At 39.8% G+C, this 22,143-nt stretch overlaps 5 protein-coding genes across 9 annotated transcripts; 3 read left to right on the top strand and 2 right to left on the bottom strand.

The window, feature by feature from the left end:
* Positions 1-382: 382 nt before the first annotated feature.
* LOC108107640 (chondroitin proteoglycan 2) lies at positions 383-2,027 on the bottom strand. Its single transcript, XM_017215226.2, has 2 exons — positions 1,878-2,027; positions 383-1,820 (listed from the first exon to the last, which is right to left on the bottom strand). Exons 1-2 carry the CDS (start codon positions 1,897-1,899, stop codon positions 424-426), a joined length of 1,419 nt encoding a protein of 472 aa, XP_017070715.1. The 5' UTR covers positions 1,900-2,027; the 3' UTR covers positions 383-423.
* Positions 2,028-4,163: 2,136 nt separating this feature from the next.
* On the top strand, positions 4,164-5,677 carry LOC108108200 (peritrophin-48). Its single transcript, XM_017216152.2, has 2 exons — positions 4,164-4,544; positions 4,604-5,677. The coding sequence occupies exons 1-2, from the start codon at positions 4,538-4,540 to the stop codon at positions 5,620-5,622; spliced, it is 1,026 nt and encodes a 341-aa protein (XP_017071641.1). The 5' UTR covers positions 4,164-4,537; the 3' UTR covers positions 5,623-5,677.
* A 20-nt stretch (positions 5,678-5,697) lies between these two features.
* LOC108108199 (26S proteasome regulatory subunit 10B) lies at positions 5,698-7,334 on the bottom strand. The gene is made up of 2 exons (XM_017216151.1): positions 6,672-7,334; positions 5,698-6,581 (listed from the first exon to the last, which is right to left on the bottom strand). The coding sequence occupies exons 1-2, from the start codon at positions 7,290-7,292 to the stop codon at positions 6,003-6,005; spliced, it is 1,200 nt and encodes a 399-aa protein (XP_017071640.1). The 5' UTR covers positions 7,293-7,334; the 3' UTR covers positions 5,698-6,002.
* A 1,494-nt stretch (positions 7,335-8,828) lies between these two features.
* Positions 8,829-10,225, top strand: LOC108107662 (lipase member H). The gene is made up of 3 exons (XM_017215249.1): positions 8,829-9,080; positions 9,141-9,853; positions 9,911-10,225. The coding sequence occupies exons 1-3, from the start codon at positions 8,897-8,899 to the stop codon at positions 10,142-10,144; spliced, it is 1,131 nt and encodes a 376-aa protein (XP_017070738.1). The 5' UTR covers positions 8,829-8,896; the 3' UTR covers positions 10,145-10,225.
* A 744-nt stretch (positions 10,226-10,969) lies between these two features.
* On the top strand, positions 10,970-22,092 carry LOC108108082 (bestrophin-2). 5 transcript variants are annotated; one of them, XM_017215967.2, is made up of 13 exons: positions 10,983-11,072; positions 13,599-13,702; positions 13,958-14,368; positions 15,490-15,600; positions 15,658-15,844; positions 15,906-16,274; positions 16,397-16,525; positions 17,192-17,299; positions 19,366-19,605; positions 19,853-20,162; positions 20,336-20,428; positions 20,499-20,741; positions 20,807-22,092. In XM_017215967.2, exons 3-13 carry the CDS (start codon positions 14,298-14,300, stop codon positions 21,373-21,375), a joined length of 2,430 nt encoding a protein of 809 aa, XP_017071456.1. In that variant the 5' UTR covers positions 10,983-11,072; positions 13,599-13,702; positions 13,958-14,297; the 3' UTR covers positions 21,376-22,092. The 5 variants fall into 5 exon arrangements, with proteins under 5 accessions (XP_017071453.1, XP_017071456.1, XP_017071455.1 ...); XM_017215966.2 differs by having other exon boundaries at positions 13,377-13,702; XM_017215964.2 differs by lacking the exon at positions 13,599-13,702 and having other exon boundaries at positions 10,970-11,072.
* Positions 22,093-22,143: the final 51 nt, after the last annotated feature.

Below are 22,143 nucleotides of genomic sequence, written 5' to 3'. Positions count from 1 at the left end.
ATTTCCTTTTGCAGTTCTAAATTATACGTTGAATCATATAGACGAGTGCTAGAGCTCAAAATTTCCAACAACGGTACTCGTGTTGCTTTCGATATGAATGTAATTCTTAAATCCAGAAAGTCTGCTAACTATTAGTAGGTAAATCATCATTTTAAACCATTTGAAATAGTGTTAGTTTGAAACTTATTTAGAAATTAAGAATTATTAGAAAAACTTAGCCCCTTTCTCCTTTTCAGCAAGAGGTATTTCTTATCAATAGCCGTGTGCCAATCATGTTTATCGGAGTGTTCACCACTGCTGACAAGTGCTCGACAGAACTGATTATAATGATTTACAGGCCCAGAGTATCATTAACAAAGAGGCCGATTAGGCCAGATGCCAGTCGTTTTGACAATGAATTACTTTATTCAAAAATTTGGTCATTTAGAGAGTACACTTTACGCTGTCTTCATAGTTGCAGGTCAGCTTGTCTTGGTCCCAGTACAATCCATCAGGGCACTCCATCTCGACTTCACATTCACACTGACAGACGACATATTTGCCACAATTCGTTGTGGAGTTGAAATAAGTACCCTCGCGTTGACCCAAACAACGACCATTACTTTCGCAGGCGATTCCCGAAGGTCCGGCATTGGGACCCGTGGGCGGAGTGTATTCCCACTCACAAACATAGTTCTGTGGATAATCGCATTCCTTTATATTCTTATTGTAAACCAGGTTGTTCGGACAATATTGCTCCACGGCGCAGTTGAAGTTGCACTTGTAGAACATATTACACTTGCCCTCTACTGGAAATAGTTCTCCTTCTGGCTGGTCCTGGCACAACGTACTGGTGGAATTGCAGGTCACCTCGGGTACATAGTTCTCAGGATAGTCGCACTGATCAGAAGTGGCATTGTAAACCAGTCCATCGTAACAAACAACCGCTGAAGACTCTCTCGCAGATGAACTTGTTCTCACCCAATCACACACCTGAGCCGTCTCATTGAACTGCAGACCCTCGGCACAAGGCATCGCTATGGGGCACTGGCATTGGCAGACGAGGAATCCATTTGATTCGTCGTCTTTAAATTTCGTTCCATCTTTTTGCCCGAAGCATTTGCCCTGGTTAGAGCAGGTGGTTCCCGAGGGTCCCTCGATCTCATCTGAAGCATCGGCGGTCGGTGTGCAGTCCACGGTCCACCAGTAATCGCAACCGTTTGTATCCTTGTTAAAGTACAATCCGGAAGGGCACTGTATTTCCTCGACGCATCCATTATTGCATTGGATAAACTTAACACAGATTCCAGGCATGTCTATATAGGTGCCTGTGTCCTTATCAGCGCAATCCCCGCGGGAGCTATTGCAATACGAGGGCGCTACTCCTGGAGTAGAAGGTGTTGTATTGGATGAGTTGTTGGAGTCATCGTAATCTGTGGTTGCATCCGTGGTATCTGTTGAATCGGCAGGGTTCGTGACCGAAGTAGGGGTATCGCAGTCCTCAGTGACTGTGGTGGTAGGTTCCTCGATGTCTTCGATTGGGTCTTGGCACTCCTCGGCGCAACAGTCACAGGTACACTGATCATCCACTTCAGCAAAGGCTGAAAGTCCGAGGCAGTTGGCTCGCCATTGGAAATCACACTCCCCTAGCTCCCGATTAAAGTGGAGACCCCTTGGGCAACTGCCAATAATGGAGACATCACCCTTTAGGCAAACCACAAATCTGGAGCAGTGGGTGGCCAACGGAAGTCGAGTGCCATCCTCCTCTTGATGGCAGACATTCGTCAATTGTGCCAGAACAACCTGAAGACTTGCGGTCAGCAGCACAACCGTCCAATAACCTATGAATGGGATTGGGTATGGCTTACTAGTTTCAAGCAAAACACTCACTAACTAACCACTATAAGCGACTTTTCTCATTATTTCCTTCCTTCACCTTTGAAGTAGTCCAAAATTCGCGAACGACTAAGTGGCCAACCAGGCAGAGTAGCTCCATTTAAGTTCCTCGAGTGCTGCGAATCGGTAGCCAATCTTCTGATAATACCAATCACCATAACTATATCACGATTAGTTCAGCAACTGATTTGTTTGCGCCACTTGCTATCGCAGGTGTAATTAGGTGTGCGTGTCTAGATTCGGGCCCGTTATCGCGACCTGCACCACACCCCCACCGGCCTGCATGGTACCGAAAAATTTTGGCATAGGTCTAGGGACTCCCAACTTTTGAATGGGTCCCGCCCTGGCGTCTGCCTAATTTATGTGTTTCCGCACGCCACTCGATAAGCACAAACCGAATTCCCTAATCATCTGGATCGCTTTATTGACACTTGAAATTAAATGACGTTTATAGTCCCCCAAAATGAAGTGTCAGATACTGTCGATAGAGTCGCAAACTGCTCAGCACGACGTTGGGATACTTATTTAATTAATCGATATTATCAGTTTGCATAGTAAATTAGGGAATTGTCTTTTAATACGTATATGTAATTCAAATTTAAAACAAATTTTTGTCTTTTGAATTATGGTTATAAGATAACATAAAAAAAAAAATAATAATAACGGGAATAATAACCTTGAAGTTATCAAAGAATATTTTGAATATTCCAATTTTCCCAAAGTTCGGAATGATTTTAGCAATTGTAGAGAACCTTCTTATAGCGAATATTCTTCTTTAATTCCAGGAATTGCATGCAATCACATCAACTCAAATATGGCGATAAGAAAATCGTTTAGAACTGAAATAGCAATAACTTGTCACTCCAATCGGAGATGCCAATTTAGCTTGGATGCGAATTTTAACGACGAAAATTACTTTTCCCTGTCATTTCACTTGGTTTACCCGAGCATTCCACAGAAACGCAATCGGTTTATGACAAGTACTGTTATAGGCTTAGAAGAGACATCGCCCAAGACTGCGGTGAGAGGCTTCCTGCTCGGCGACTCTCGAGTTGGTGTGTAACTCAAGACAATGCAATTCTAATTATTCAAATGCTAGCCAAGTACGCTTGAATTAAATTACCAAACTTGGGGAGACCTAAATGGTAGAAAGGAGAGCAAAAGTTTTTACTATGGCCTAGGCACTTGAGTTGGAAAGGCTTAGACTCTTCGGTGTCCATTACACTTCACGCATTGCCCTGGAGACGACTACTCTGGATCAGGGTGCTCGGGTCTGAGGCCATAAGGGGCAAAAAAAGACGGGCCACCGGAAATTTGAGTGGATCTGCCGTCGCACTCATACAGTCTCTATTATAAAAATCTTCTCAGGTGTAACAGGTTTCTCAGATTTAAACAGAGGTCGCGCCTATATTGTACACACTCATCAGCGGCACTCGACTCGTCTCGCAAGCAATCGTTAATACGGCTTTCTGTCGGAAACAACAAGTCCAAAGGGTGCAGGATCGGACTCACTTCGAATCGAAGAACTGAGATCGATTGGTGCATAGATATCAAGGAAACATACTCATTTCAACTCTAGCACCATTCGAAATCAGTGCTTTTGATAAGAAACAATCAGCAGAGTGCCTTAATCGAAGTGATTTTTAAGTGAAACTTTAAATAACCAAAATACTAAATAAATAACAGAAGACAAGGAATAAAGTTAAGATAAATAAACAAGTAATGAGTGCCAGTCGGTAACCACTTTACTGAAAGAAGCCAATAAAGTGCAAGCGTGTCTCTGACCGGGTCTTTAGACGGCGATCGGAATGATTAAACAACAATTGCTTTGTCATCAATGGAAATAGATTTCTTATCTCTGCCAAGACAAAAACTAGGCAAGATTTTATAGTTGACACTTTGTTTTCATTTATACGAGTAGTGAAAAGGGCATCTAGTGTGACGAAGTATCTACTATCAGTGGTAACATTTTTGGCTGCTCACGACAAAGTTATCAACTTTTCAGATGGAAAGCAAAATGGATTGAAAAACCCTTTCACATAACACCTGTCAGAGCTTAACATTATTATAGATTTAAACGTATCTGAACAATATCCCATTGTATATATTCTATACACCATTTGATAATCAAGTAATTTAAAATTAATAGTATCCTTATCTAAATGCGGTGCTATAAATTAGTTTCTTACACGTTTGTCTGCGATATTCTATTAGTAATATATAACCTTGAGTCGCATGGGCTTTTATTATCTTCTATATGATCTATAAGAATAATAGGAAATAGATTAATGACAATGTCTAGACATTTATTTTTGTAGTAAATATAATTAATTTTATATTGGTTTCCAAGAGGTAAAACTCCAAAGTTCCTAGTTTTAGTTAGTTGATCTGCCATTTTATGCCTTTATTAACAACACATTTTTAGAAAAAGGGCGATAACTTATGGGTAGCATTGTATGTTAGACAGTCATCGACAAATTTAATTGAAAAACCACTGATCTCTGTTTATGACAAAAGCCAAATCTTATCTTTTTTGGTGTGGTAAATTGAAGTCATCCGAGTTAGAAAAAAAAATTATTTTTCGGTATAAAAGGCCCAGGCGGTTCTTGCTAACTGTTAGTTGAAAGTATTTAAGTTAAAGTGACGGGCTACTTTAATCATAATGACAGGTGGTGTCTGTTTTTTTGGAGCAATGAAAGTGGAAATTAATATGTATAAAATATTCTAGTACTTTCAGGTTTCTGGACCCTGCAGGTTCTACTGCTGGTCTTGATGGCTCATCTAAGCACCCAAACGATGTTCCTGAACTCCACCGACGACGTTTGTCGACTTTTCAAGGATGGAACCAAACTTCGAAAGGCCGGAACCTGCAACGAGTGGATTACATGCAATGATTTTAAGTCTTCGGAAAGTGAAAGCTGTTCGGGCACTGAACAGTACTTTAGTCTTTCCAAAGCAAAATGCTACAAATCATATGACGACAGTTACTGCGATACTACCAAAATATGCAAAGGAGCGTCGACAGGTTACATAGGTGATACCATAAACTGTGCAAATTGGTATTATTGTGATTCAGATAATGTATTGGGCAAAGGAGCATGCACCTTGGGAATGTACTTTGATCAAACAAAGCAGCAATGCGTCTATCCAAAAGATACTGTTTGCACTGCCACATATGAGATGTGCGACATTGTGCCCCAAGATGTCCCATTCCTCGACGAAAACAATTGCAACATGTACTTTAAATGCAGCAGTAAAAACGCACTCGTGTCGTACACCTGTGAATCTGGCAAATATTACAACGTGGCCACCGGTACCTGTGTTGACAAAAAGGAAGTTGTCTGCAATAAGCATCCACTTCCAGAGGACGCATGTGGCACCAAGAAACTGGCTTTGCGCAACAAGTTTGTTGCGGATGGAGCCACATGTCGCGGTTATTACTATTGCCGTGATCTCGGATCTGGAATCCCAGACCCCGACCCCATATATCAGCAGTGCAGCGAGAACTACTTCTTCAACGTGGAACGCCAGGGATGCATGCCACGCGAGAGCCAGACGTGTGCCTACGATCGTTGCGATGGCCGCACAGATGGATTCGAAGTGGCCGAATCCAAGGGATGCCACGAATACATCGAATGCATCGACGGCCGGGAAGGCACAACTAAAAGCTGTGGAACTGAGTACTTCGACGTTGCCGCCCAAAAGTGCACCGAAACTCAAAAAAATTACGGCGCTTGTGATGCTTAATAATGCTTAAACTAAGGCAAATCTTCGAAAAAATAAATTAAAAATAACAACATGAGTGCTTAGATAAGTAACCGATAATGGGAATATCTTGACTTTATTTTTGCAAAAATACAAAATTTTTTTGGCATAACCTTTTTGAGATATTTTTCAAAGCGTTGGTCACAAATTGGTGACATATATTTTGTATTATTTTTTTTACTTTAAAATCAGGAAGCATTTCTTTATATTTTAATTTAACAGCTTATGTTATCAGTTATGTGTTTTTGCCCGCAGTTTTTATTGATTATTTGATAATTGTTATTATTCGTTAAAAGTAATAAGAAACAATGCTAACTGATTCCCTTTTAATAACACAGTACTGATATGGTTGCAATAAACTACTAAATTGGCTTGTAGTCCAACCGTGACTCCAGCTTCTTGTTGTCGGAGATTTTGCGGACAGCTTTCATGAAATCTTCCTGAATGACATACTCTCGATCGCAGCGCAAGGCAAACAGACCGGCCTCCGTGCAAATATTGCGCAGGTCGGCGCCATTAAACATATCCGAAAGCTTTACCACAGCCTCGTAATCAATCTCACCCCGTTTGGACAATGGTCCGGCGTGAATCTTGAGGATGTCCATGCGTGCGACTTCGTTGGGCAACGGTATCTCTAGTTTTCTGTCAAGTCGTCCTGGACGCAACAAAGCAGGATCCAGTGTATCCGGCCGATTGGTGGCCATAATCATTTTCACCTGCCCAAGAGCATCGAATCCATCCATCTGGTTGAGCAGCTCCATTAGAGTACGCTGGATCTCGCGATCGGCGGAAGTTCCCTCAGAGAAGCGACGACCACCGATGGCGTCGATCTCGTCCATAAATATAATGCACGGCTGGTGGTCACGTGCATAGGCAAACATCTCCCGGATCAGGCGAGCACTCTCTCCAATATATTTATCCACAATGGCCGAGGAAACAACCTTTGGGTAAGGTTTTTATTAAAATACATAAAAATAATGATTAAGCTCTGAATTTTCGTATGGAAATATTATTGGTGGAAAGGGGGATACCTTGAGGAAGTTAGCGTCCATCTGGGAGGCAATGGCGCGGGCCAGAAGGGTTTTTCCGGTGCCAGGTGGCCCGTAGAGCAGGCATCCCTTGGGCGGATTAATGCCAACGCGTAAGAATATTTCCGGATTAAGCAGAGGCAATTCGATGACTTCGCGAAGCTCACGGATTTGCTGACCAAGTCCACCGATTTCGGCATAGTTCACGTTGCCCGGATCTTCATGGGTCATGTTGTAGACCAGGGGATCCACTTCCCTTGGCAAATAGCGCATAATGGTCAGAGTGGTCACATCGAGAGCGACTCGCGTACCGGGCTTTAGTTTCGCCTTGTTTATCTGCCGCCGACATCCGACCACATAACGCGGCCCACTCGAAGCCTTCACGATAAAATTGTCCGGTGTGAGCTGCTTCAGGACCTCCCCGAGCATCTGACCCACACTCTGGAGTGCCTTTAGATCATCCTCAGACTTCTCGTATATGACATTTTGAATCTTGTACTTTTCCCGCAATGCCTTCAAACGTGACTCGATCTCGCGGTGCTCCAAAACCTTGGCGCGGAAACCGGCCACAGCCTTACCCCGCTCATCGTTTGCCTGGGTCTGATTTGGTTGCGGAGCTGCCATTATAGAGATCTACGTGCCTTAAATTTCCCCGAATGGCTTTTCAAAAATGTGTTAAGTCACGTTACGATTTTGAGTTCTGTCAAGTTGAAAAGCTTGTAGCCCTGAAACTATGTTGTTCAATTTGGAATGAACTGAACTAAAGAACATTATCTTTTCGGCAGGATTGGAATGTGGAAATACAAATTTTAATATAGCTATGTTACTGTTACCAAAAACTTTTTGAAATATAATAAATAACGTTACCCAGCTAAACGCATGTAAATGATTTTCCAAACCATAGATTTAAGATATTATGTTAGTTTGAAATTTAAACTAATTAAAATAGATCATTAGATTATAACACACTAAAGTACTTATTTTTTATTTCATACTTTTAAATAGTCGTAAACCTAATTTAAAAAGGATATTGTTAAGTAAATTATATTACAAGTTAAACATATCAAAAGAATAAAAGCTTTAAAAGCTTTTATACAGATGGCGCCACGAATGCATAATCTATAATATATCGATAAGAGCTCTGACTATTTCTTGATAGTCAGTGAAAATCAAGCGTGCCAATTTAATCGATATACGCTTATAATTGAATTTTACGGTTTTCTCGGTAAGTGAATCTTGTGTAAGTTGGAAAATTATGAATAATAAGTGAAAAAAGAAAGGTACTTCCCTATAAATAATGTTACGTTTGATTTCCTTTTCCATATATTTGCAAACGTATTTTCATTGAAAAACCTGCTGAGGAAATAAATTAAAGCCAATTTCAGAAAAAACAACATTTTAAAAGCAGTCAAAAAGTTAAATTAAATTTCAAAGTTTTGTTTTTCGGCACACTGCATGTTTTTTCTAAAAATTCATTGTAATGCTATCAAATGAAATCAGTTTCATTTAAGATTTGGTTTTGAATTACACACTATGTTAACATATAAAATATAACAACAAAAAATCATAAAGCGAGGTCTATTGTTGCGGTACGTTTCTTCGGAATTATTCGAACAGTCGTCAAGTAATACCTTTTTGAGATTATTTTTCCATCAAATGAGGGTTAGACAACAACCGCCGCTACCTCGTTAGCGTAAATTTTGAATCGTGAATCGCTTGTCAACCAGATGAGTTCTAGCCAAATTTACAGACTTAACTTTACTTGCAAAATAAGCAAAACTAAACAAAACTCATTTTGTCGAAATATACATTTAAATGAATAAAGATTTAGCACCTAGTTGTCTTCAAGCACCCATCAAAACCAACTGTAGATTAAAAACTTAATCAATTAACGGAAAAAAGAAGTGAATGAAATGATGACAAGAGAAACTCTGGTAAGAATTTTCATATTGAGGCACGATCGGTTTTGGGTTTGATAATCAATCAGTTAAGTCTGTAAAGATCTTTGGTCTTATCTGGCACCTTCACTTACTTTTTGGGCTGCTGATTTTTGGGACGGAACCGCAGACAATGGCCAGACAGAACCCCCATTTAACAGACGTGCTGCAGCCAACTAAAAAAATTATACGAAATCGAAAACCAGCTAGCAGATAAGAGAGTCTCTGTTGGCAAGTCTTTTGGTCTGATAAGACCTGGCTATAAAAGAGCCCAGCTTTTTGTTCGAAGACATGAGAGCAGAATTCACCATGCAGAAGAGCACAGCCCAGATGATCATAGCAGTCTGCCTGATCTGCCAATCTATGGCAGTGGAGGTTAAGGATAAGGTCAACATTCCTCTAAATATAGACAGTGTCCAGAAGCATAATCTTAAGCTGCTTTCCGAGCAACTGAATCGGGGTTGGAGGGCTTTCTGTAAGTATAGAAAACACAAACCCAGTATAGAAGTTGATCTTCTAATAACATCTTTACCAGGTGATGCCCCTGTGGATGAGGGTGTTATGTCTTTGTTCCAGGGCATCAATCCCAGCGATGCCCGACTCCATGTGATGACCATTACGAACCAAAGTGTAGAGCTGCCCATCAAGTCCATATCTCAAATCAAGGACTTCGATATCAATCCAGAGCGTAAGACCCTCATCTATGTGAATGCCTTCCACACGGCCGACAGCTATTTCAGTGTCCAGGAACACTTGACCCTCCTGCAAAACAGCAGAAGGGATCTTAATGTTATAGTGGTTGACTTTGCCAAGGATGTGGCTCAACTTTACTATGCAGTGCGGCACCATCTCTCGGTTGATGGATATTTCGTGTATAAACTAGTAAGGGCCCTGAAGGATGCGGGCATTGCTGTGCAGGATATCACATTGGCAGGTCATTCGGTGGGTGCCAATATAGCCGCTTTGGGTGCCCAACTCTTTGCCAAGGAAAACAAACAGTTGGTGGGGCAGCTTATAGCCATTGATCCTGCCACCATGTGTCGCACCACTGATATATTGGTAAAGCAAAGTGTGGCTGCTAGGGTGGTGGTGCTGCACGGCGAGGGAGATGCGTTTGGGGTGAGGGTTCCACTGGGTCACATCGATATCTATCCGAATGGCATTGGCTACTTTCCAAGGAGGAAACTTCAACCTGGCTGCGAGTCCAAGATCTGCAGTCACATGTATCCTTTCGTTCTCTTTATGGAGGTAAGGTTTCCTAAGTTAAATCTTAAATTTTAATTTAATTTCTTTGTAAATTCTTAGGCTCTCATTGAGGGTGTGATGATTCCAGCCACCAAGTGCGAGAGCTGGGCCAAGTTCCGACAAGGAGACTGTAATTTCCAGAACACCATCAACATTGGACTCATATATCCTGTGACCGCAAAGGGTCTCTACTTCTGCTTGACCCAATCGAATCCTCCTTTTACCTATATGGAGCATGGCTTACGCTACAAGGCGAGACGTCCTGAGAAACCCTCTGACAAAAAATACGCTTAAGTTTTAATTTTAAGAACTGTAATTGTTTTTTAGTTGGTTAGTTAAATTATTAAAATATGTTTAGTAAGTTAAAGTTGTGTGTGGTTCTTTTTGTAAATATACAAGGTATACAACCTAAGCCTAAAAGTGTGCTTCGGTTTGTTATTTATTTGGCAAGCGTTACCAGACAGAAAAATTTACGTTACTCTACGGATCTGAAGCGTTAAATTAATTAACTCCATATAATTTTTAGTAAATGTCAAATTTATATACTAATTTTCCATATTATTCTTTATGATTATATATTAGTTGGTGCTACAATTAAGAATACTTTATTCAATATTAATTCTTTAATTTTAGATAGGTTGAAAGGCTCTCTTTAAAGCATCTCTCTCTCTACTTTGTTACAAAAAACTTCTCTTAGCCTCTGAAGATCTTCGGCCTTAAGCCAAATCGAAAACAGCTGATTAATGCCATCAAAGCTGTCTCTCAGATGAAGTTGGAAGAGAGTAACAAAAAGAAAGAGAGGCTACAGACTCTCCCAAAATTCAGAGGCTTAGATAAATGGGGACGACTTAAAAAACAAAACTTGAAGTTAATTTCAGATTAAATACTATGTGGTTTTAATTCATCTGTTCATATAATCAAAATGAAAGTAATTTTTTCAAGACCCCAAGTTGTATAAAACCCCTTTCTCCACACCTGCCTTCCACCAATACACCCATCATTTAGTGGGATCCGCTCGCTGTTGTTCCGTCTACCTGTTGCCAACTAAATTTTTTTTCGTGCGGGCTGGAAAAAAGTGAGTTAAGAGCCGCTCGCGGCCAACTCTGGAGCGCAGTTTGTTTGAGTTTGTCGAGCGGTCAGGTTGCTCGGCGGTCGGCATCGCAAACGCAGTTGCAGCTCGAAGCTTGAAGTGTCCAGCGATAAACCCGTCGTCGTGCTGTCGGTACGTGGAGCAAAATTAACTAAACTGAACCCAACTGAGCTGAGCTGAGCTGAACAGTCGCCAGTTGATCGTGCGGAACCCCATTGAAGCCAGCATTCGAATATTACACACAAAACGTCTGAAAATTGTATACAAAAAACAGTCGATTTCTGTTGGATGTTGTTTTTTGTGACCTAACTACCGTTGTTGCTGCTGTTTTTAGTGTAAATAACAAATACAAGTTTTAAATCCATGTGTGTAAAGTGTAACGAAGGGATACGAAATAACAAAAATAAAAACCCATACCCATTTGATCTGGGTGAACTAGCCAGGTTCATACACGTATCCAATCGGTTGAGTACCCGTATCTGTATCTGTGTATCTGAAATCGTAAACGCGTCGCACGCCAGCGCGTGTCTCTAGCTTTAAACGGCCTAGGCGGCACCGTAAACCAAGCTCCCAGCTCCCCAGCCTGGTCAAGTTTACATTTATTTACGTTTTTCTCTCTTTATCCGCTTAGGTGTTCAGTTGGCATTCTATTGACTGAATGTGCGGCTCCAAGCCAAATTCGGATGCAATTTTTCAATTGAACAAGCTTAATGAGTGAAGATCAATTAGAAAGATACAAAAACATCTAAACAAACAGAAAATTCTATGAACAGCGGAGTAAAAAAGTAATGGTTGTATAATCCAGACACGAATGATGAATGTCTTTTGATATATTAGCAAATATATTAAAGTTTGAGCATTCGTATGAGTGCTAGCAATAAATCAATGTAAATTAATGAACAGTTTTATATTTTTAAAGCTCTCGGCAGAAAAAAGATCAATAGTGATAAAATTATTAATACCTTAACAAACACGTTAATTTTTTGCTATTTAAATCGCTTCAATAATATTTAATGAGTTTATGAAGAACGCTAACAATGCTAACAGAAATCGGCTTAATGCCTAGATATATCTGCTTTATTGTGTGCTAATGAGACCCGAAAACTCCCACCTTTCATGTGCCTTAATTCTGAGAACAATTCCCGGTGCAAAAAAGTGCAAGTGGCAAGCGAATTGGAGACCCGCTTTGCCTTGACTCATTCCATAAACAACTTTTTGTGGCAAATACGTCAGAAGAAAGTGAAGTTTATTCGAGCCAAATTCGTCACCAATCAATGTCCCCTTTTTATGTCCCCAACTTCATATCGCGTATACTCCACGTGTTTATTCTAGAAGCTGCAGACTCTTATATCTCAGTCAGAAGCTGACAGGTTATTTGTTCTGAAAATATATTACCAAAGAGCTGGACAGTTGAGATTAAATCTCCAGGCAGCAGGGTCAATGACTATTATTTGTCTTTCGAAAGAACAGCATTCAGATTGCGAAACTTTCAACAGTCAGCTAGTATAAATAACAAATCTGAGAGGCACGACTATCTTTAATTGTTTTTGTGGCGCAGCTATCGTTAGGTTCTTGAGTAGCCAGCCCAGTGGCAGTGGGTGGTTTTCTCTAGCCGTGTAATCACAAGCCATCGTGACTTAACTTGGCCTAGACCCCCGTGCACAACCGGTTGGCTCTTAAAAATTCCTGAAGATCACCTGCTATGTTTGTAAACGAAATTAACGCGCTAAAGTGAAAACTGCCAGAGTCTCCCGTCCACCCTCCTGGAACTCTCTCTATATAACTCTAAGCCCCTAAATACTCGTGTTTATATATATAGAACCCGTTCTGTGTGTTGCCCCTGTCTGGTTATGGCTTATGCAAATATTTGCAGCTTCTACTGCTAGCGCTAAGGAGCAGGTTTCAAATCTTTGCAATTTACAGGCCCAACTTAAAAACAGATTTTTGAAATGAAAAATCGGTGATAGCCAATCGTTCGATTAATCAAAATCGCGTCGGAGAAACGCAACATAAACGGAATTAATCAAGACCCGAATCAACAGCAAACGGGAAACGATAAAGACTCGTGGCGCTGACGGCGCAAATTAAGCACCCGCAAAAATACAGAGAAACTGCCGAATTTTTGCCCAACCCAAGGTTTTCTGATGAAAAAATATATATATATATACTCATACAAAAGACCAAAAATCCCAGTCCAGATACCTTGCCATTGAGGAGAGTCTACAGTTTTGGGGAAATCCTGGCCGCAAAGTGATCTTTGAGTGAAAAAACTATATGAAGTACATAAACAAAAGGCCTCAAAAAGGGAACTCATAATAATTGTGGCTACAAGGTGATCATTATAATGTGAAGTGAAAAAAAATACCTTACAAAATGTAAAAATTAAATATATAATTAGTGACAAAATATCATATATGACCATAACTTTGTTCTCAGCTTTTTTAACTCGGCATTTCACCCAAACCGAAAGTGCATAGCCAATTAAATTTACAATAAATACGAAAAAACAAAAAAAAAACAAAATAACAAAATGGAAAACAGCAGCAAAAACAACAGAAACACCACAGAAAAACTGTTCGATACGTGCCGGAATTTAAGTTTAGCTTTTTAGCCCTCCAGTATTATTTGCATGGATTGCATGTGTATTGCTCTTTACAGTTTTACTGGGCGCATGTGACCGCCCACTCCACTCCTGCCCACTATCGTTGTGGGATACAGTAGAGCTTCAATATAGTGGATTTTGTTTAACAAGAAGAATATTTGTAAGATGAAAGTTTTATGAAAAGAGATTTAAAAGATTTTCTGAGACTAAAAATATTAATATACATTTTTTTTTTTAAATTTAAATAGCTAAAAAATACTTTAAAATTATTTATATTTATAATTAAAAAACCTTTTTTCTTGAACCTAAAAAATTTAATTTAAAATATTATTTTTAAAGTTGTGTATCAGAGTTTAGCTTATCTAACTAAACTTAAACACTTCATTTAGTAAGTAAATTTTCATTATTTTTTTAGGAGAAGCTTAAAAACCTGAGGCTCGGAGAGAGCGAGAAAGAGTGTGAGTCGCAGCCTGAGCGGCGGGGGTGTAAGTGAGAGGGAAAGCAGCCGACGGCGACGCTGTTTTTTCAATGACGCGACAACAACAAAAACAATTAACAAAATTCGCGTACGAAATTAAACAACAACAACAACAAAACCAACATCAACATCAACTACAATTCGGCCTTCTCGGTATTGGCAGCGGCCTAGCGCCGGCAAAAAATAACAATAAAAGCCAATTGTTTGTGTTTAAGTAAACAAAACAAGATCAGTTAAAAAAAAATATCCAAAACAAAAATAAAAACTAAGTCAAAAAATGACCGTCTCGTATGCGGGCGAAGTGCCAAATGGGAGCAGCTTTGGCTGCTTCTGGAAGATCCTATGGAAGTGAGTATTGGCTATAAGAAGTTGAGATAAAAACCCCTTGATAAGAATTTTATCTCATCTTAATAATTTGATCAATGAAACATTAAAATATATACCAAATATATATCTATATTATCAAAAATCTTGAAACATGATACACCGCAATATTGCGAAATTCAAAACATATATACCTCATATGTTCCATATGGTCCAGTCAATCTGGGTCACCACCCAAAAGGTACCTATTCCGGGGATTTTTCCGCATTACTCATTCACCTGTTCGAGTGTTTACCAACGCAATTAACATCCCATACTGTGAACCTCTCTATTCAGACTCCATAATATATTCGTATTGACAGCGTCCCCTCGGCCACATCTGGTTTCAGGGCATTTTGTTTTTAGAGTGTGTTTATTTTTAAGCCCAGTTCGGTTTAATTGTTTCCCAAGTGCAGTCACTCGTAACTGGGCAGTTAGAATGGCAATTCCAGTTCCAGTTACTGTTGCACAGTTCCAGTTTTAGCCATTCAAACCAGAAAGAAGAACGAAATTGGTAGCTCGGAAAACTAACTTGATAAGCTAGACTTTCTGTAATGGTTTCACTAATTGAAAACTTATGCAAGTTACTTTTATGACAAGCGGGGAATATTGTAAAAATAACTTAATCATATTGTTTTTTTCAACGACAACCTCGAGTTCTAAGCTAGTGATCTTAGCCAAAGGTTAATGCCATAGCAACCTAAATTTTAGAGAGAAGAAGGCAAACGAAACCTTGATCAAAACAAACAGAACGAAGTCCCCACCTGAATAGTACCAGTTCCGAAGCGGTTATGCCAATCATTATACATATATATATATATGTTTTTATAATGTATCAAATCACACTTTGGGACATTAGAATTCATTGGAACTGACATGCAAGATTGGAATACCCCCATAAAAACCAACTTGCAGAACTGGCGACCCATTAAGATCTAAAAAATTCGAAATACGATGATCAAGAGAGGGACATGATTGAGTGAATGAGGAAATCATATATAATAAAACAAAAAACCAGTTAGTTACAGTTCAAAGTCGGCAAAGAGATCGACTAATCCCTGACTACCTTAAACTTTTTTAACTCAAATCCCATTCCCTTTTAATAGATGGCGAGGCAGCGTTTACAAACTGATCTGGCGCGAATTAGTGGCATATCTTTGCTTATACTATACTATAAATGTTATCTACAGATTTGGCCTGACAGAAAGTCAGCAGGCGTAAGTATTATTATAAAATAAAGTTGGTAGTATTATAATCTATTTATTTCCTGACAGTATTTTTAAGAAAATTCGCCTTTACTTCGGGCAGCAGAGTGAGAGTATACCCATGTCCTTTGTCCTGGGCTTCTATGTAAATTTGGTAGTTAAACGTTGGTGGGAGCAGTACCGCCTTCTGCCCTGGCCAGACACGTTGGCCCTGTTTATAAGTGCTGCCATTCCCAACTCAAATGCAGGTGTAAATGTAAGTGAAATAAATAACAAGATTTACTTCTATTAAAAAATTATAATATATTATTATTCAGAATGAAACAAGTCGCCTTATGCGTCGTAATATCATGCGCTATATGGTCTTGGCCTATGTGATCACCCTTCAGCGAATTTCCCTTCGAGTGAAACGTCGTTTTCCCACCACCCAACATCTTGTAGATGCCGGTCTGATGCACGAGTCCGAGATGAAGATCTTTGAGGCTCTTAATCAGAAGAGCCCTATGTCCAAGTACTGGATGCCTCTGGTTTGGGCCACCAACATCATTAATCGAGCGAGGAAAGATGGCTTGATTGCCTCGGATCATATTGTTCAAACCATTTTGGTGGAATTGTCGGATATTCGTAGACGTTTAGGTGGTCTTATTGGCTACGATACGGTCTGTGTTCCTCTGGTCTACACCCAGGTGAGTTTATATTCAAGCCAATTTATATAAAAATTAAGATTTTGTTGAAAGAAAGTGAAAATTTTAGAGGCGATTTCCATCATTTCCCTATCTAAAGTTACTAACTTAATCCTCGTTTTTAGGTGGTTACCTTGGTGCTGTATACCTATTTCATTGCCGCCCTTTTGGGCCGTCAAATGTTGCCAAATGTTTTGGACAGAAATGGCCGAGAAGATCCCGATCTGTTCTTTCCCCTCTTCACGGTATTGCAGGTATAAATCAATTTGCTTAACTTAATTAAATTAAGTCATTATTTTCACGGTTGATTTAAGACGGCTTAGAAGTTATCTTAATTTGCACGTTCCGTCTTATTTACCATAAATCAGAGTCAAATTTGCACGTCTCGTCGTTTTGTAAAAAGTTTAAAAACTTGTTGCGGTTTTTTGTTATTCGCAATTTTGTTATTTTTTTTTTGCTGCCGCCTTTTCCGCCAAATTGTAATGGCTATACCTTGTTAGCGATATGCTATATATATATAGAGTAGACTATATAATGGCTATATCATGATATGGCCAGTTACAACTGTTGGCTGTTTTCCGTTTTGGTTTCTGCGGTTCTCCACAGGGGACAGATTTCAAGTGCCTTATGTAAACGATTCGCGGTCACGTTCCCCGTAATAAATTGGCATTTTGCCGGGCTCTGGTCTGGTTTGTGTTTCTCCGCGATATAAATCTGTGACAAGTGTTTAGCTATCATTATTAACTGTTAATGTCCATACTATATGTATAATTTTTAGTAACAAAAAAGTGAATGGAATTGCTGAGCTTTCCCCGGCATGCCTTCAGTTTATTCCCAAGTTCTGTTGAAATTCGTCTTTCTTTTTGTTACTTTTCATGATGTAATTACCTGATCCTATCACATTCAATTAATCTTTACAGTTTGTTTTCTACGTGGGCTGGCTGAAAGTGGCCGAGGTGCTAATCAATCCCTTCGGCGAAGATGACGATGATATCGAGCTCAACTGGCTGATTGACCGACACATCAAGGTGAGTCACTAATGCAGATAATTCGCACACAACCTTTTACGTAATACGTTGTGGCACATTGTCTATACTCCATCCAACCGTTAAACATTTTTAATAAGCGGTGGCAATAATTCCTGCGGTGAATACAACCATAAAACAATCATTTTTGAGTTAGAGATGCTAACAAAAAGTTCCCCCTTCAAAATTTCACCTAAGAAAAAACCTGTCTAACTTCCAATTAATTTCATTTAGCATGAGGTAGATAAATTCACAGATTTTTAAATTGAATTAGGAACAATGATCAATGAACAGATGGTATATGACTCGAAACAGAACTTCCCAGCGTTTAACTCAAACCTTGGACAGCACAACAAACACATCCATAAGATACATATACGTATCTTGTCTGAGGGGGTAATATCCATAATTATAATTTCATAGGTTTCCAAGTATTATGACTGCTAAAATCTGAATTCGCTAATTGGGTTAGCGTGCTAACTAAGTAAAGATTTTTGAGCTCTCGAGGCGATAATCGCTTGAGTCAGCCACTTCTTGGATTGCCGTTGAAAGGAGAAGAACATGTCTGTCTGCCACGTGCTAAAAATAACAGGCATTCTCTACATAGTCAACAAAAGTTTCAGAAGAAGGATACATCGTCTTAGAATAACGAATTTCAAATTGTCTTTAAAAGAAGTTTTATGAAGTTAGATTATAGTTACTATGATGGAGTCGAGACGTTTTTAAGAGGAAACAATATTCCTTTATTTTCGATCACGACCTGCAATTTGTTTTTATTCAGAAACAGGCTGGAGGAATTTTTTATTAAAATAAAGGCAAATAAAATATGCTATCTACATATCAGTTTCTCATTTACATATACCAGAAAATATGAATAAAAATTCTTTATTATTCTTTATTAAAAGAAACTTTTAGTTTTTATTAATGAATTTCAAGGAATTAAGAGAGAACTGTGAGAAAATCTTTAAGTGCTAGATACTTTTCTGTATATCTTTAAGTTCCAATGACTACAACTTAGTTCATCATTTACATGTGCCTTTAGATGGCACTGAACAAATCATTATTTATGAGTTTAGCTAAAGTATATATTAATTTCCCTTTGGGAATGCAGTTTATTCTAATGAAGTGTGACTTTAATAATTGCGACTTAGACTAGCTGTCAGTTTTGAAAGATAATTTATATTTCAAAGATAAATCTCTGAAATTCCCCAAAATCAGATGAGAGCATTGAGATTCGTCTATATCCCTTCCGCCGCTGATGCTGATTGAAGTTTTGGACTTGGGCTTTGAAACTCAATGTTGGTGTGTCTGTGTGTGTGTGAGTGTGTTATGCATGTGTTTGTATCTGTGTTTGGGGCCTGCCGTTGCTTGCAATTATTTACAAAAGTTAGCAGCCAGCAGCCAGCAGCAGCAGCAGCAAAAGTAAATTGAAAACAGGTTTTTGTTCAAAAAAAATGAGAAAAAACGAAAAAAATGCGAACTGAAAACATTGAAACCTCTTTTGTAGAGCTTTATCATTGACTGTTTTCATGTGTGTGTTTGTGTTGTTGTTGCTGTTTTTTATGGTCATCGTTGGGTTTGCTGCTCGATTTCGGAAATGCATCCCAAGCGGGCTCTCGAGCACACAAATGCCCACTTTTAGCTCGGTTATCAGCAGGGGGTTAATGCCAACACCTCTGCCCAGCTTTGTGGCCCATTTCAACTGCACTCCACACGACCAGACGTGACTCTTGGCTCACTCGCTCATAAATGGCAAATTGAAAACAGAGCGCGGCTAAATGATTAACCAAATGAGTATTTTGTATATATATTTTTTTTATTTTTATTTTTTATTATTTGCAATTTTCTGCTGTGGGCTGTGAGCTGACTTCTGTTATGGAATAATTAAAACTTGTAAGCAATTTCACTTTTTCTTTTGTTTTCGATGTGGGACAGTAGCCACGGGTCAATAATAGTGACGTAATTGGGTTTAGTGCCTCCTCGAAATAGCCCGAAAAATCGCAAATGACAAACACGTTCCGATTTTGAACAGCCCTCGACTGATCCACTTCTGATAAACTCACTTTCAGGCGGCCTACATGATCGTTGACGAGATGCACGAGGAGCACCCCGAGTTGCTGCGGGATCAGTACTGGGAGTGCGTGGTACCCAAGGATCTGCCCTATACGGTGGCATCCGAACATTATCGAAAGGATGAGCCGAAGGGCTCTGCTGAGAAGTACAAGGTCAAGAAGGAGGACGCCATGTATGCCAACATTATGCCCGGTGGCGGCAAGCGAATGCTCAGCGATGATGTCTACGCGGATTATGTGAGTTCACTTAACATTCAGCCTATTAAGCCACTGGTTGCTACTGTTTTATAGCTTTAACTATAAATTCGTTGACAGTAGTAGCATTTTCTGATATATGTCCTTAAAGAATAACTTTTTTATGGAAAATATTACAACTTCAAACTTTAATGTTGACTTTTATGTTTTTAACGAGGCTTACTTACATTAGTATTTATTAAAACTAATAAAAAAATATATTTTAATAACATATTTACCCCAAAAACAGGAGAGCGTGGACACACCCATGGTGGAAAGGCGGAAAAACAACTGGCTGGTTCGCCAGCTCTCGCGAATGGGTTCGATGAGGAGCCAATCGACGGCCTACTCCTCTGGCGGAATGCCCTTCAATCGGAACCGCCTGAATTCTGTATACTCTAGTCCCGAGTCTGGCTTGCCACTGACCATCCTACAGCAGCAGCAACTGCAGCAGGCGCATCAGCAACAGCAGGCAGGATCGAATCCAAATAAATCGAGTCTCTACGGGAAGTTTGTGCATCGGAAATCTATCAGAGCACAACGACAACTTATCAAGCAGAGTGAGTAAAAATTCAAATTAATTTAAAATCAAGAATGATTATATTTACTATATATATATCTTAATAAAACTATTTACCTCCAAGAAATCGTCATATAAGTAGTTACGGCTATTATGACATACCCCCAAAAGTATGCTACTAAATAAATAATAATAATGATTTTTCTTTAACAGACTCTAAATTAAATGGCTTGAATGTTAATGTGGCCAAGACCAGACCACGGATTCCCACACCCGAGGTAACCAAGGATGGCAACACGAATCCAGGTGAGTACAAATCCACACCTTATGCACGATACCTGCAACTTTCTGAACAACTCGCACCACTCCCATGTAGCCACCAGCTCGGTCCTAATGGCACCACAGCAGCTGAGCACCACCAGCGCACCATCGGGCATGTACCCCACCTCCTACGCACCCGACACCCTACTGCACCAGGAGAGCGGCCAGGTGCTGGGCACGCTGCTGCTCTCGCCCATCAAAGAGATGGATAGCTCATCGTCCAATAACACTCTGATTCCAGGACATCCGGCCACCGCAGCCCTGGCAGCCAGCATGAAGGACGGATTTGTACCAAGCAGTAAGTAGATTCACTTATGGGCTAATCAAACGTTATCTTATGTTAAACATAATCTTAATTTCTAGATATTCCCGCTGCCACGAACATCACCACTCTATCATTCCCCTTCAGCGTGACTAGCACTGGTGGGGAGACGATGCCCACGGGGACATTGAGCATCCTACCCATCACGGCCAACGCCCAATTGCCCACGATCACAACGACAGCCAGTGGCTACGATCCAAATGATGTGATCACCACCATACCTGTGTCTTTGTCTATCCAACGATCGCCATCGGCGCTTTCCATTGTGGAACTAACCGGAGCTGATGTTCAGGATGGATACAGCAACAGTGGGTCAAGCAATGGAAATGGTGGTATCACCACCACGGCCCTGCTCTCCGTAAAGCCCCTAAATGGAAACCAAAACATTTCGCGGAACAACAGTTTCAACTTAAGCCTCAATCTGCAGGATCCACAGCAACGATCCTCGATGCGATCAGCGGGACCCAATGATACAGTGGACAACTCAGCCACGATGCCAATGCCTCAGAGAGGCGGAGGTCAGGAAACAGGAGGAGTGGTAGGATCTTCGGCACCCTCTACTCTGGCGAAACACAAGCCGGAGCAGAAGACCGGAGAGGTGTACGTCTGACACTGAGATCCTCCTTAGATTGGTCTAAATTCGAACGGGATTAGAGCCACGTAATTAGGTTTAAGACCCAATGGCCATGTGCCGCCCGGAAACACTAAAATGATATTATCAGTAGCCAGAAAAGGTTTGATTATTTCAAGGACCTTCGTCCTAGAAGTCAAGTAATCACTTTTCTTATAGCAAACAGCAGATCAGGAAGTCTCAATGGGTTTTATTTAAGTTTAATTTTTGGGTATTTTAATTTGATTTCCCTAAAGTGAAAACTAAATAAAATACAGTGAGACCCCAAAACATGTTACTTCATAAGTTCAGCTCAACAAAATTGTAGTAAATGCAGAGAGTATATCACCAACCGATTGTATCTATATAGAGTATTGTATATAATTAGATTATTTAATAGGAAATTGACTTATTGTTTTGGCACTTGCCATATTAGTTAAGCGTTTGAATCTTTGCATAACTTTATAAAGAATCTCTATCTCGTGTAGGCAGTGTAAATACTTGTAAACCAACACAGTATGTGATATGCGATTGTTATCCAGCTAGATTTTGTATCTTTGCAAGTACAGATAAATAAGTGCCTAAGTTTATATTCTGTAATTATAATCCCCTCTGTATGTGAATGTAGGAAATCTATGTAATTATGGCCCTTGTACAGATGAACAGGCCACATCTTGTAGTTATATTTGGAAATAAAATCAATCACTTAACAAAGAAGTTACTAACCATATACTTTTGGCTGATAAAAGAGATACTGATGAATGATAT

Source organism: Drosophila eugracilis, unplaced genomic scaffold (assembly GCF_018153835.1).
Source record: "Drosophila eugracilis isolate 14026-0451.02 unplaced genomic scaffold, ASM1815383v1 contig_2088, whole genome shotgun sequence".
Lineage (NCBI taxonomy): Eukaryota > Metazoa > Arthropoda > Insecta > Diptera > Drosophilidae > Drosophila > Drosophila eugracilis.
This window is presented reverse-complemented; position numbering and strand designations above follow the sequence as displayed.

What these genes read in the sequence shown, in the direction of transcription:
- LOC108107662 (XM_017215249.1), top strand. Translation starts at nt 8,897, where the DNA reads ATGAGAGCAGAATTCACCATGCAGAAGAGCACAGCCCAGATGATCATA. An exon ending in TCGGGGTTGGAGGGCTTTCT is followed by an intron (nt 9,081 to 9,140) that starts GTAAGTATAGAA and finishes CATCTTTACCAG; the next exon opens with GTGATGCCCCTGTGGATGAG. An exon ending in CTTTCGTTCTCTTTATGGAG is followed by an intron (nt 9,854 to 9,910) that starts GTAAGGTTTCCT and finishes GTAAATTCTTAG; the next exon opens with GCTCTCATTGAGGGTGTGAT.
- LOC108108199 (XM_017216151.1), bottom strand. Translation starts at nt 7,292, where the DNA reads ATGGCAGCTCCGCAACCAAATCAGACCCAGGCAAACGATGAGCGGGGT. An exon ending in TGGACGCTAACTTCCTCAAG is followed by an intron (nt 6,582 to 6,671) that starts GTATCCCCCTTT and finishes CCTTACCCAAAG; the next exon opens with GTTGTTTCCTCGGCCATTGT.
- LOC108107640 (XM_017215226.2), bottom strand. Translation starts at nt 1,899, where the DNA reads ATGAGAAAAGTCGCTTATAGTG. An exon ending in GAGAAAAGTCGCTTATAGTG is followed by an intron (nt 1,821 to 1,877) that starts GTTAGTTAGTGA and finishes TCCCATTCATAG; the next exon opens with GTTATTGGACGGTTGTGCTG.
- LOC108108082 (XM_017215964.2), top strand. Translation starts at nt 14,298, where the DNA reads ATGACCGTCTCGTATGCGGGCGAAGTGCCAAATGGGAGCAGCTTTGGC. An exon ending in CTGACAGAAAGTCAGCAGGC is followed by an intron (nt 15,601 to 15,657) that starts GTAAGTATTATT and finishes ATTTCCTGACAG; the next exon opens with TATTTTTAAGAAAATTCGCC. An exon ending in ATGATGTCTACGCGGATTAT is followed by an intron (nt 19,606 to 19,852) that starts GTGAGTTCACTT and finishes CCCCAAAAACAG; the next exon opens with GAGAGCGTGGACACACCCAT.